Source organism: Pseudogymnoascus verrucosus (genome assembly GCF_001662655.1).
Source record: "Pseudogymnoascus verrucosus strain UAMH 10579 unplaced genomic scaffold scaffold_9, whole genome shotgun sequence".
Lineage (NCBI taxonomy): Eukaryota > Fungi > Ascomycota > Leotiomycetes > Thelebolales > Thelebolaceae > Pseudogymnoascus > Pseudogymnoascus verrucosus.
In genome coordinates, this window is record NW_017263660.1 from 400,356 (window position 1) to 412,956 (window position 12,601).

Sequence of the window (12,601 nt, forward strand, 5' to 3'; positions counted from 1 at the left end):
TTACCATGTAATTTCATTGCTCTTTTGGAGAGCTCTACCTCGCAGTAGTAAGTAATATGAGAAACATTCACCATCACAGTGCAGATGCAGAGTGTTGTGGTCTCACGTCGCGACGCAGTAATTTCCAGATTCGCGCGACGTGTCGTAAAACCGAACTTCTACCTCTCTGTCTTGGGCGCGTAGAGCATGCAGATCTCCGTTCCTTACCCCGCGATCGCGGAGCTCTTGAATCACCAGCCGTGTGTGGTAGCATCTGCTTTGATGCAGCGCGGACCGATTACATTCAGGACTCGATCTTTATGAACTGTTGTGATTAACTTTTTCATAATTTCGTTGGTCGAAACGCGTCGAGATCTCAGGAAGTGAAGCATAACACCAATCCTCAAGAGGCCAATGGCCCGGGTCAGCCGCCAGCAATTTGCAAGCTCAAACCTAGACACATTTAACGTGAAGGTATTGGTCTGATCCGACGGGAAGAACCTTCTTCATATTGCTTAGCTCTATATGACGCGTGACATGGAAGCACAACGCGAAACTCGCGTCTGTCTCTCATATTACATTTCCTCCTGTTTCTCTGTCCCTTGCCGTTCTCCTCGCGCCCAGATTACTACAGTCCCACTTGCTTTGGCATTTCTCAGCCATTCACTGGTGGTCCATTCTCTCCTCCACGGTTGTGCTGCCATATCACCGCTACGCAGCGCCTCAGAAAAACCTCCACCACAAAAACACAATGATGAACAGCACCAATCCACCTATCGGCCCGTACTGCTTCATAAGCAGCTCCCAATTAATCCTTACAGCCGCCCTCTTATACTTCTTACTATCATCCCTGAGCCTCGAGCTCATCTCCCCCATCCTCTCCAGGCTGTCTCCTCGGTATAGCAGATCCTCGATATTCTTCGTCATCACCTTCGTCACGTCCTGCAGCTCCGAGTTCAACTTGTCCAGGTTCTGCGTCGCGCGCGTATCCGAGTACGTCGCCTTCGTGCGCTGGATGAAGGTGTCAAACTCCATGAAGGCATATGGCCGGAGCGAAGGTGCGGTGAGTTGCGCCTGTGTGTATGTTGAGCTGAACTCAGAGGAGAGGTCGGAGAGGTAGGTGAAAGCGAGCTTGCGGGGATATGAGCGCTCGCATATGGCGATGTAAACTATGCTGTTGGCGATGAGGTAACTAGGGATCGTGTATCAGCTTTGTTATTCTTTGTAATTACAGTGCCAAGGTAGGTTTCTGCTCACTGTAATGTGTAGGCCCCGCTTTCAATACTGGCTTGTGGTTCTGAGTTGCGGTTTAACCGCCTCAAGACCATCTTAACGTGTGATTTGATTTCCGTGAGGGCATTCTCAGTCTGTCGGATCTAGTCAGTACCGTTTCGCATGGTTCGGGGAGTGGTGCACAAACAGCCTCATCATCGATCGATGCGCACAGCATGAGGCCTAAAGAAACACGTTAGCATAGGTTCGATTGCGACTTAAATTTGGAAATTGGCGGTGCCTACCATCTAACCTCGCGATCTGCGTTGACTTGATCATGTCTGCGGTCGTTTGCCGTTGCTCGTATTTTATGAAATATTAAAGGGTGACGACTTAATAAAGGCGAAAGTAGCAGAGCTATAATAAAGAGCTCTTTCAAGATGTGCAATTTCAACTCAGGAAATGCAGTGGCTTTGGTCTACTGATTGGCCTCCCCAAGCTTCAGGACAGATAATTTGGAGATAAGTCGCATGCGCCAAGTCCTACGGGCCGGCGAGCCTGGACCTGGGTGGTTATTGGCACGTGACACATATATATTCCTCACCCAACGGCTGCCTACCACGTTTACCAGAGTTAACACGGGGTAATTGGATTCCGCATAGGCGGCGTTCACTTCATTTTATGACCAGTGTTAATACCTTTGTTGACTTCACTTGAACAGCGCATCCCAATAAGCGCAGGAGTAGAAACAAGCTTCAACAGTGACAGATCCGCTGGAGGAGCATAAAGAGACTCTCCATACTACACGTACGAATAACACCGCCTCCAGATATTCTTCTCATGCTGATGTCCTCAGCATTATCTTTGAGTCTGGCGACGTTGATATTCTACACGCGCGCTTATGAGTGTCCATCCTACGCTCCTTCGCGACAAACGCACAGAGGCCCGTGCACTATCCGAATATGACCAGGATGTCGGGGAATGTCAAAGTGAGTTCCTCAGAATCCATGCGTTTACTCTTGTGACTTCATTTCATGCATACTGTCCCTCAAAAATAAAAAACCTCTGTCAATTTAAATTAAAGCCCTGTTTATACTACCAGAGTGTTGTTATTCTACTCCGAAGAGCCAATTATCCCGTCAACCAATGGGCTCCTGGCTGCTCCATTGATATTTCCTACCATTTCATGTGTCTGGAGATTATGGCTACGCCGTAATAGCGGTCGAAAATGGAAGGAGAATCGATCAAATCCAACATTGAGTCCGATTCAATGTCTGTTACAGGCGAAATGTATGCGTCCAATGATGGCTCGGAGATACCTCACTCCAGTCACGGGGATGAAGCTCTCGCAAACTTAATGGACAGCATGGAACAATTCGTTGCTGAAGACAGCACTGACAATCACGATACTAACGATGTAACAACTGATCAGAACCATGAAACGCCTGGTTCACGTCGCTCACAGCGCACCAGTGCCACTGAAGAGCCATCAGATACTGGGCCGCTCTCCGCCGAAACTTCTGCTGTTACCCCTGCAAAGCGTCCTCAAAAGAACCAAGCAACCTCGCAGCCTGCTAAGAAGGCCAAGAATGGCAGAAAGGGCATTTGGAGCGTGGAAAATGTTCTCCAGAACCCCAAGTCTCCGTTGGTCAATGCAAACTTAAAGGTCAGTATGGCTCATGACACCACTGGAGATGTGTGCTGACCAAACGCAACAGGGACTATTTTCAAACCCGGAAGCTTGGAATATCCTTGACAAGGAAACCAAGGCTAAACTTATTAGCATGCTGCCGGAAAATTCGCATGTTATTGATGAAGTTGATGGCGAACTCCGCATTAGTGAGAATTTCTTGAAGTTTGACCAAAACTGGGCTCACTACCTGGGTCGTGCCCAAGAGGACATCGCCGAAGGCCGCAACGATCCCGGATGGCTTGAGGAGGCCGCGGCGGCATCTGAACAGCGTGCAGAGGGAGAGTTTGACGACTGGAAAGATAACGAATACGAGATGTTCTGGGGAGTAAAGCAGAAGCTCCAAAGCAACGTTTTGACAGGGCTTTCTGGCTCCATAAAGTTCGATGACCTCGTCAGCCGTGAGCTTATCAAACCGGGTGATATATTCCTATTCCAGAGGACCATTGGCAAGGTTTTCATCGAGAAAGAAATCAAGTTTATCGAAGCCCAAGGTTCGGGAAACAAAAGAGTCCTACGATGCTCCTTACCACCAGGCGCCTCGAAGTTTTCAAAGGGCGACGACGACATAATCACCGAAATCAACGGGCCTGAGCGCATATGCAAAGCTGCCGTAGAGGCCGATGGCCGTGTGAAGGGAAAGCTACCGAATGGCAACTCTTGGAAGACCGTCCGCGTCTTACGCAACAACCAAGATCTCGGTACTCTTTGGGATATTCGCCAGGCTCTACACTTTTCACTTCAAGGAGATGATGACTGAGAAATAATAGAGTCCATACAGGAACATACGCAAGTACAACTAACTCTTGGTCTTTGCCAGTTGTATTGTTCTCTAGTTACTGGTCGTCACGAATGCATCACTCTATAAACTCTTGAAGCTATTTTCAGAGGCTGTACAACACCGAACTTTTCACAGTAGCTATCATACAAACCGGAGGACCTAGGCCCACTCGATTGCCTAACTTCTGGCTTCTCACAATTCGTCGTGGCTCTCGTCGCCACCGGCTTTCCCGGCTTCCAGCTCCGGCATCGCCATAATCTTAACCACAAGGCTGGTCCATCCGGTGAAATGCTGGGTTCGCTGCCCGTGTCCATCTTCGGGGTTATACTGCTCCCATGCGAATCCAGTCTCCTTCCAAGACTTGTACACGTTCGAGACGAGGTTGTGGCGGAGACGGCTGTAGATGCTGCCGGCTTGCTTGGCATGAGGGGAGGATGACTGCGCGATTTTCTGTGCGAGAGTTAGAGTGGCACGGGGCGAGAAGCCGGGAGGGAGGGGTTGTGGGACGGTTTGGGGGAGGTGTGGGGTCAGGGCAAATAGAACTTACGAGTAGCTCTCGCACAGCGAGGTAGTTCATATTCATCCAAATAGGACCTCTCCAATAATTCTCATCTGTGCCGTAAAACTCGTTTGACTTGCTCAAACTGCGGATTCCAAAATCAGTCCATAGCTCCTCTGGGTCCTCGATCAAATCAAGAATTGCGCCTAAACGCGGGCTATCTGGCTCAATCAGTCCAGTCAAGAACGGGAAGATAGAAATGTATCCCTTGTGGCACACCAAGACGTTCTCCTCAAACTCGTCAATAGTAGCATCGCAGAACGTCTTCTCCTTCTCACTCCAGTGCAGATCATCGATGTTGCGCAAGATACCGTTAGCGTTACGCGTGAACTCGGCCACATCTTGGGTCTCGCCGAGGTAGGTGGCAATGTTCTTGAGAGACTTCGCCATCACACCCATCCAAGAGATGAGGTCGACGTGGAGCTCTCCAGGGTGGGGAGGCTGTGGACGAGGATAATCGTCAAGGCCAGAGGTGAGGACATGTTGCACAGTGCGGCCGCGCCAGCGGTAGGCCTCCTTGGAGGAGAACGCCTCTCTGTCATACGTCGCGAGGTCGCCAGATTGGGTGCGGCGGAACCAATGGTACTGTTTCTTCAACAGCGGGTAAATTGCTTGGAGATACTGGTTCGCGACTTCAGGGTTGTCGGTGTGGGCGCTGTTGAGGCCCGCCTGGCGCAGCCCGGGAGATCCCTCCACAGGGATTGCAGACTCGTTTGGCTTCGAGAGACGTTCAACGAAAGCGTCGAGAATGAAAAATAGGGTTGGGGGGTTAGCGTAATGCGGGTACTGGACTTGGAACTCGGGAGGGACCTTGCTTCGCGCCTCGTCGCCGAGGATTTGCTCGCGACCAATCCAGCCGTCACTGTCCATCAGATTGAACCAGCTCTTGACAATTTCGAGGGCGATATCCATGTCCCAGTCAGCGATAGGCAGGAGGTGGAAGCCCTCGTCCCAAAGGAATCCACGGGGGAAGAATGGTCGGGAGGGGACGCTTGTGTAGAGCTCAAATGGGCCCTCGAGCTGCTCTCTCTTCTTAGCGCGTGCTTCGGCGGCCTCCTCCCAGAAACCCTCATTCTCCTCGTCGTATTCTGGCGCGTAAGAGCGGTCGACAACTTCGTCGCCCTGGAAGTACCCAATGCCTCCGAAGAGGTTGGAGAACATGCTCTTGGCAAACTGGGCGTATTTAGGTCCGTTGTATGGTGCCTTCAAGTCAAATACATCGCCGAATTTCTCCACGAAAGACTTGCTCGCCGATTCAATCCCTTCTGTAAGATCTTCGCTGGTAACCTCCTTCGTAGCTGAGCCACTGGAGAACATGATATCGAACTCGAATGGTCCCTCGAATACTTTCTGGACCATCTGTATATTTCCAGCTCCCGGATCGTTGGGGAGTGTATAGACCTGCCATGGCGGCGGCATGGCCTCAACTGTGTATTTTTCCACATATGCTTCGATCTGGCCCTTCAACTCTTGGTAAAAGAGCGGCTTGATCTGCCATAGGTTTTCCTCTGCAGCGGCCATCGAACGCACCATTGTCCGGTCCAGCGGCTTCTCCTTGTATGAATCGTGAGTCTCCGTTGGATGGCGACCCTCTCCTTTCGTAACGAGTAACTTGTATTCTCCAAGTCCAGCAGAGTTTCCCTTCAGCGTTACGTCGCCTTCGTATCCCAATTCGTCGCGCTTGTTCTCGACTTCCAAGCTCCCAAGCCCTTCCAATGTAGCATAAAATACCACGGTCGTCATCAACATAGCTGGTGCGTCTTCTCGAGGCGTCCCCTTTACCCGCACTCCCCAGCTGCCGCCATGCTTTCCACCTGGAATCTTCACGAAGGAGGTTGTGATATCGATCTTGTTTCCCGCGTCATGGACGGTCTGCTGGCCGCCATTGCGAACATCATATTCATCCCAGCCATATCCCGCCATCCCTTCATTTTGCTCGCATGTATGTCTAAAATCTATACATATCACAATCAGCAATCAACCAGGGTCCATATTCTAAGCCACAGGCATTGAAGCATGCTGACTCTGCTCCAGAACATACTGTGCTGCACATCTTGAAAGTTATCCACCTTCGCCCACATAAGCCCCGCCGAGAGACTCTTCGGTATCTTCGGTCTCACTCCAAAATATAGATTGGGTTTGTACGGGCCCCATAGCAAGCTCTCGTTTGAAGCTCGTCCAACCTCCCCAAGTAGAATTGACGGGTCATCTTGTGCGGCCACGTGCGGTGTTAAGGAAAGGCTGAGTATAGCTGCAGCCGCTAATGTTATGCGCACCATCTTGAAACACAATTATAAAGAATTGATGTTCCCCGAAAGCTGCTGTCGTCGTCTTTGGACCGCCTTGGTCGTGTTGACACGTTTGGCGAAGCCCCTCTCAGCCTTGCCCAGAGCCTCGCCGAAACGTCACCAGGGGAGCTTCCAACAAGTAACCGTGAGCACCAATCTTCAAGGCACGTTCAAAGTATAACATTCAATTCTGTAATTCATGAAACTTGAGGTGTCAAATAATCTCATTGTAAATTCTTTGGTTATCTTGAAAAGATACGCTGCACGCTATGCATTCGAAGCATCAAATCGTCCTCTCTTTACGTCTCCCTGCTGGGACTGAGCGGCCTATTGAATCCTCCAACTCTGTTCATATACTGCCTGTACTCCGTCTTCTTCTCTTTCCTGATCCCACCAATATCATTCCCCAATACTTTCTTCTGTTTTGTAGTTCCGAATCCTCCAAAGCCCATCATTGCCTGCATGGCTGCCATTGCATCATCCTCAACCACAATATCGTCCTCCTCGCCTTCTTCAACATCCATATCGTCGGCGCCAATAAAATCGGCTGCTTTGGGCTTATTCTTGTGGCTTGCACTCGCGCTGGTAGCAGCTGCCTCCGGTTGTGCTGGGCTCTGTCCGCCGGGATCTCTTGAGCCTGCTCGGCTGTCTGGTCGGCCAACTTTGAATGCAACGGGGGGTGTAGCGTGTCGGCTCCCTTGTTTGCTTCCTTGTCGTAGTGGCATCTCTTGCTCGACTATACGAGTCATATTGGGGTGCGCGGCATCCGCAGATGGTTCTCTTTCCCGGGAACGTTCTCCACGCGGGCTTCTGCTTCGGCGCTTCGAGTCGCCTTCTCCGTCTCTCCTTCTGTCGCGTTGACCTCGGTCACCGTCTCGAGGGCCTCGATCATCTCTGTATTGCCTCCGATCTCCATCCCTGTCCATATCCCGGGGGCCATGTCTGCCTCTGTCATCTCTGCGCGGTTCGTCTCTCCGTCCGCCGTCGCGATCTCTGCGATCATCTCGTCGTCCACCACCACGGTCATAGCGCTGGTTGTCGCGATCATGGTCACGGTCGCGTGGGCGCTCGGGTGTTCTTGATCTGTACGATCTATTTCGGTCGTTGCCACGGTCCAGGTCTTGCCTTCCACCGCGCCTGTCGCGAGGGTTCCGAGAGTCAACGGGAGGGCGATCGGAGTCGAAGTCTCGCCTTGACCGTTTATATGGTGGTTCTGCCATATTCGGTTCAGTTTGGAGTGTGAATGGAAGTGGTATGTTGTTTGCGGAGGTAATGATGGTCCTCTGAGAAATAACATAAGTGAGGCTGCGAGGCTGTCGCCCAGTGTCTTGGCACAAATATTCACGGTTGCACGTGACCCTAATTCACTTTATTGCACTTTAGGACCAACGTGAAATATAACTAACGATATCAAAAAAACTAGACGTAAAAAGTAGCATTTTTATTCTGCGGGCTTTGTTTCCTCTAATGCTAGTAGTTTGCCTATAAATTCTAGATCTCATCCTCCTCAGGGTCCCAATCATCTTCCCTCCCCATCTCATACAAAATCCTCCCCCCATCCCCTCCACCGCTCTGTGCATCAAAGTATGGTAGCACAACTCCCTCCCTGTCCTTCTTCTGTTTTTCGGTCAACCCCAGGCTAAAGGTCGATTCCGGCTCCTCGTCCTCGTCATCCATTGCTCCCTGACCATCACCAACTTCCGGTGCTGCATAAAGAGGGTGATCATCCAACAAACAGATTTTGCTTCCCGCAGCACCAGGACCAACTCTCATCTTGCCTCCTGCCTCCAGTGAGGACGGCAGTGATGCTGATGACGGAGCCAAAACCAGAACTTCCCTCACTCCACGTCCACTCTTGCGTCGAATCTCCATTTCAACGACAACACCCTGTACTTGGTCGCCGAGGCTCTTCCGCCCGATAATAACGCCATCCCTCCCCTCGTGCAAACCAAAGGTTGGTTCTGGTAAACTGCGATCACGTGCGCGCTTTTCTTGCACGGCGTGATCGAGCGAGGAGATGCGGAGGATAGACGTTGCCAAGTAGGAGAGAGTAGTTAGTGGGCTTGGGGCGTATGGGTTTAGCGATTTCTGCGTGGTGAGAGGGATATCGAGGTGGTATGTGGCGACGAGGGAGATGCCGGGGAACAGGAATGATGAGAGGAACCCTGGTAGAGAGAACGACGCCGAAGCGGCCAAGGAATAGAGCGTATCAATAATGACAATAGCTTCTATTATATCGTTAGTTTTCCGCCTGATGGCTGGGCAACTTGGGACTCACTGGCACTTGGCGTTGGCGCTGCAGCACTGGGTGGCGGAGGCAGGTGCGTCAAAATCTCCTGCTTGAGAGCTGCCAGTGGCTTGCCATGTGCTCTGATGACCACGTCGACCTGTGAAGGCGACTTCAAGGTCTGGAATGATACAAATATGACTTTTGATTTGGCAATCTGTATGGTGGTCAGTAAATATGCCACAAGAAACAAGGCGAAGAACAGGCTCCCAAGACATCTGCAACAGCACAATACTCGTACTTGGAGTACATCCCCCAAAAAAATCATCCAGTAAGGTTTTGACAGTTACACAGAAAGAATGAAACAGGTTGTGTTCTTTGACTCACCTTTGCCCTTGTTATGAACTCGCGAACGACCGGCCGTGATGACTGCTCTAACGTATCCAACAGCAGCGTGAATGGACTCGCCCCATCACGCAGGTTCAGTAGCTTTTGGAACAGTAGTAAATTATGTGTTCTCCTCTGTGCGATCGCTGATGGGGCCATTTTGGTGATAATATGGTTCTTGAGTGACCTGTTGGGTACGGAGAGCTAAGATTTTCGAAATATATTCCGATTTTCGACGATTGCCCGATTTTATTATTTAGCTTCAACAAATAATATGACACCCAAAAAGTCCAAGACTTTCGACAATAAAAATAAATAAATATTAGCTATTATATATCTCAGATGTGACCGTAGTAAGATACGAATTTAGGACCTCTAATTTATGGAAAACAATTTAGGTCTTGCTTGAACCTTATCGCGAGTGGCTGGGTAACACGACGTAACGGACAAAAGCAACCTTCAACGTTTGCTGTTGAATAACAACCTTTAACTATACCATGACATATATTTTGAACTATGATAATAACAAGCTATTTAGAGACCTGGCAATTTCGCCTTTACGGCCGTGAAACATTGAAATCAGTATATTTCACTCGATGCTAATAACTGAGGCTGATCCAGTAGATTGTGTCTTCAAGTGGAGGCGCCGAAGCTCTTATTATATCCACAAAACTGCCCTACTACCTAGTATGCTTTCATAAATAGTGTTGGGAAATTTAAGTCATGTAGATATATCGAGATAAAAATTTACTGTAGAAGTGCTTGGAGAAGAGACGAGCAGTTTAGTTTGCTTGAGCATCTAAAATGGCTGTTTATTCCGCCCCATGGCCGTCTATTCTGCCGCACAGCTAGACTTAAGCATGTTGCTCCCAGGTGCCACCAACGCCTTGCTCAAAGTATTCATAAAAACGTCATCTCGCCCCGCATGAGGCATACATTCATCTGTACCCCCTCGGATTGCTGGGCAAGCCTTGCCGCCTTGGATCCTGTCCTTGTCCCTGTCTACCATTACCATACTGATCGCCTCCGCCACCATTTTGTGACCAAGGCGAGTTCGCAGATACGCCTGGACTCTCATTCGATCTGCCGCTGTTATAACTCTCCTGCCTTTCGTAGCCACCCCTCTGTGGTGGTGGTTGTGGGTTCCTTCCCGGGCTCATCCCAGGGCTCCTCCCTTGTGGTTGGTCCAGTGAACTTTGTGACGAGCTGTTGCTCTTAGCGCCGCCCCATAATCTCTGCTTCAGTCGATCCTGTGCCGAACCCGCACTGATCGTGGGCTGTAAGGCTAGCGAATTCTGGTATGACCCATCCCTCTGGCTCGGCAGCGGCCGCGCAGCCACGTATTCTTGTTGTTGTTGTTGCTGCTGCCCTCGTTGCATCCCGCCACCGGCTCGTAGCGCTGGAGATCCACCTGGTCTCCCCTGTCTCAAGCTTTGATTAACTGGCGTCGGTGCGGGGGACCCCGAGGAAGCTTTGTTGTCCCATAGGCTCGTTAGCTTGTTGCCGCTGCTCCCTGCATTTGCAAGATTGCCATATCCAGCTCCGACAGGTGCGCCGTAGTTTTGTTGTTGAACCTGTGGGGGTGGAGCGGCTTTTGGGTCGGGTGGCAGCCAAGGTGGAAAGGCTCTGCCCTTCTCGGTGTAGTATGCGCGTAGGACCCTGCAGATGTGTGTGTCGTCTGGGGTATCGCCATCAGCTTCTCCGGTCGGGAGGAGGTTGCGAAGAGAAGCGTAGCGGGTGGATGTCGTGGTGAGGAGGTTGGAAAGGTAGGATGACATGATTGCGTGTTGCCTATGTTGCTGTGCCCATGCAAGTGGTCGTTGTTGCGTTCAGTAGTTCGAGAGGTGACTTCTGTTAAGAAGTAAAGCTTTGGAGGCAATGAAGGTGCTCTGACTTCTGATCGCCGTGTTGAAGGAGGTGGTTGTGAATGAGGAGGGGATCGGTGTCTCAAGTGCTTCACCGAGGTGGGTAGACTCGTACAGAGTTGGGAGGTGGGGTTACGTAGCGGCTGTTACCGGTGGATTAAGGTTTCACATCCAAGCGCTCCACCCAGATTTAAGGCCTGGCGCGCCAAGGCCACATTAATGGGATGCATATACTAAAGATTCATGGAGAACAGCAAAAGTTGGAGGAGTTCATTACTCAGTGGATTGTCTTGAATTATCTTTGCACTCTCGCGATTGCATATAATTGTTTTATGGTATCAACGTATGCTCCTATCAAACTATTTACAATCCCATGACACTCCCCAGCGACATATCTCATGTAGTAGTTGCGCGTGTCTCACCCTCAACCTCATACTCGACCTCCATCTTGGCGGTCTTCCTTGGCTTGCCCTTTGGCGCTGCTGGGCGCTTCCTCTTGGACCCGCTAAGCTTCTTTGCAATATCCTCCTCGTCGCTGTTGCTATCACTGTCCTCATCATCATCCTCATCTTCATCAGTGCCCTCCTCAGCATCGCTTCCTAGCCAGTCCTCGAGATCGCCTAGATCTTCCTCATCTTCGCCCAAGTCGCTGACGTACTCAACCATGCCGACACCCTCCTCCTCCTCCTCCATCTCTTCATCCTCCTCCTCTTCGATGCCCTCGTCCATATCCTCGTCTCTGGTACCCTCTCCCTGTCGCTCAAGGCCCTTGAGTACCTTCTTCCAGATAGACTCGCTGACGTTCAATGGCTGGTCGCCGTATGCGCCACTCCTCAATCGCTCAATCAGCTCCCTCTCAATGGCTCTCTCAACCTTCGCAGCAGCAAGCGCCTTTCTCTCTCTCGTCTCTTCTCTTCTCCTGACCTTGGGAGCAAGCTTTGGAACAACCCTCTCGCCTAACCTCTCATCCTCCTTTGCCAGTCTCCTCATCCTGATGCCGACTTGTGTCAACCTCGTAAGCCTTTGCTTGCACTTGTGCACCAAGAACTTTGGCCAGTATATTAATCTCTCATCGACTTGCTCGAGCGCTTTGACGTAGTTCTGCGACAGCTTTATCCTCTCCCACAGCTTTGATGGCATGTGAGCACGTTCGATTGTCTTCATGTAGAGGTAGAGGGTGCCCGTATCGGGATTGGAGCGGACGGTGGCATATCGGGAGTTGGCCAGAGGGCATGATTGTCTGTTGCAAAGACCAGTGACATTGTATTCGTTACGACAGAAGTTCTTCTCTTTCGTAGTTCTGGAAAATGTTAGTTTTGATTTATCACGAGACTCGGAGGTTCGCCATACTTGAGTTTGAACGAGCAAAACTGCTGGTTGATAACCTGCCAGACGATTTCGTCTGAAGACATTTTTGAAACGGTGAACCTATTCGAAGGTTCTGAAAACCGATTTTAGAAGTTTGCACAGTAGCCTCCGACTTTTTCGTTGCGATGCTTTGAGGCCGTGGAAAAAGGTTGTAGATTTCCTCGCTGATAAGAAATATTTCGTCTGGGGAACTTTTTTCGGATCAATTCACAATTCCAGGCAGCAACAAATCCCCGCCAGGCCGC

General features: G+C 50.5%; 8 protein-coding genes across 8 annotated transcripts; 1 reads left to right on the plus strand and 7 right to left on the minus strand.

Moving 5' to 3' along the window:
* Positions 1–458: 458 nt before the first annotated feature.
* Positions 459–1,715, minus strand: SEC22 (SNAP receptor). Its single transcript, XM_018271926.2, has 4 exons — positions 1,497–1,715; positions 1,400–1,434; positions 1,237–1,346; positions 459–1,171 (listed from the first exon to the last, which is right to left on the minus strand). Exons 1-4 carry the CDS (start codon positions 1,528–1,530, stop codon positions 703–705), a joined length of 648 nt encoding a protein of 215 aa, XP_018132775.2. The 5' UTR covers positions 1,531–1,715; the 3' UTR covers positions 459–702.
* A 116-nt stretch (positions 1,716–1,831) lies between these two features.
* VE01_02418 (uncharacterized protein) lies at positions 1,832–4,153 on the plus strand. The gene is made up of 3 exons (XM_018271927.2): positions 1,832–1,998; positions 2,048–2,857; positions 2,910–4,153. The coding sequence occupies exons 2-3, from the start codon at positions 2,420–2,422 to the stop codon at positions 3,639–3,641; spliced, it is 1,170 nt and encodes a 389-aa protein (XP_018132780.1). The 5' UTR covers positions 1,832–1,998; positions 2,048–2,419; the 3' UTR covers positions 3,642–4,153.
* CWH41 (Processing alpha glucosidase I) lies at positions 3,712–6,651 on the minus strand. Its single transcript, XM_018271928.2, has 3 exons — positions 6,263–6,651; positions 4,210–6,176; positions 3,712–4,112 (listed from the first exon to the last, which is right to left on the minus strand). The coding sequence occupies exons 1-3, from the start codon at positions 6,498–6,500 to the stop codon at positions 3,855–3,857; spliced, it is 2,463 nt and encodes an 820-aa protein (XP_018132781.1). The 5' UTR covers positions 6,501–6,651; the 3' UTR covers positions 3,712–3,854.
* A 157-nt stretch (positions 6,652–6,808) lies between these two features.
* On the minus strand, positions 6,809–7,234 carry VE01_02420 (uncharacterized protein; the record flags this gene model as incomplete). Its single annotated transcript, XM_018271929.1, has 1 exon — positions 6,809–7,234. The coding sequence occupies one exon, from the start codon at positions 7,232–7,234 to the stop codon at positions 6,809–6,811; it is 426 nt and encodes a 141-aa protein (XP_018132805.1).
* Positions 7,235–7,254: 20 nt separating this feature from the next.
* On the minus strand, positions 7,255–7,806 carry VE01_02421 (uncharacterized protein; the record flags this gene model as incomplete). The annotated part of the gene is made up of 1 exon (XM_018271930.1): positions 7,255–7,806. One exon carries the CDS (start codon positions 7,804–7,806, stop codon positions 7,255–7,257), a length of 552 nt encoding a protein of 183 aa, XP_018132804.1.
* Positions 7,807–7,941: 135 nt separating this feature from the next.
* VE01_02422 (uncharacterized protein) lies at positions 7,942–9,467 on the minus strand. Its single transcript, XM_018271931.2, has 3 exons — positions 9,124–9,467; positions 8,788–8,953; positions 7,942–8,737 (listed from the first exon to the last, which is right to left on the minus strand). Exons 1-3 carry the CDS (start codon positions 9,280–9,282, stop codon positions 8,001–8,003), a joined length of 1,062 nt encoding a protein of 353 aa, XP_018132807.1. The 5' UTR covers positions 9,283–9,467; the 3' UTR covers positions 7,942–8,000.
* Positions 9,468–9,620: 153 nt separating this feature from the next.
* VE01_02423 (uncharacterized protein) lies at positions 9,621–11,107 on the minus strand. Its single transcript, XM_018271932.2, has one exon. The coding sequence runs from the start codon at positions 10,899–10,901 to the stop codon at positions 10,062–10,064; it is 840 nt and encodes a 279-aa protein (XP_018132806.1). The 5' UTR covers positions 10,902–11,107; the 3' UTR covers positions 9,621–10,061.
* A 160-nt stretch (positions 11,108–11,267) lies between these two features.
* Positions 11,268–12,515, minus strand: VE01_02424 (uncharacterized protein). Its single transcript, XM_018271933.2, has 2 exons — positions 12,339–12,515; positions 11,268–12,288 (listed from the first exon to the last, which is right to left on the minus strand). The coding sequence occupies exons 1-2, from the start codon at positions 12,398–12,400 to the stop codon at positions 11,385–11,387; spliced, it is 966 nt and encodes a 321-aa protein (XP_018132809.1). The 5' UTR covers positions 12,401–12,515; the 3' UTR covers positions 11,268–11,384.
* Positions 12,516–12,601: the final 86 nt, after the last annotated feature.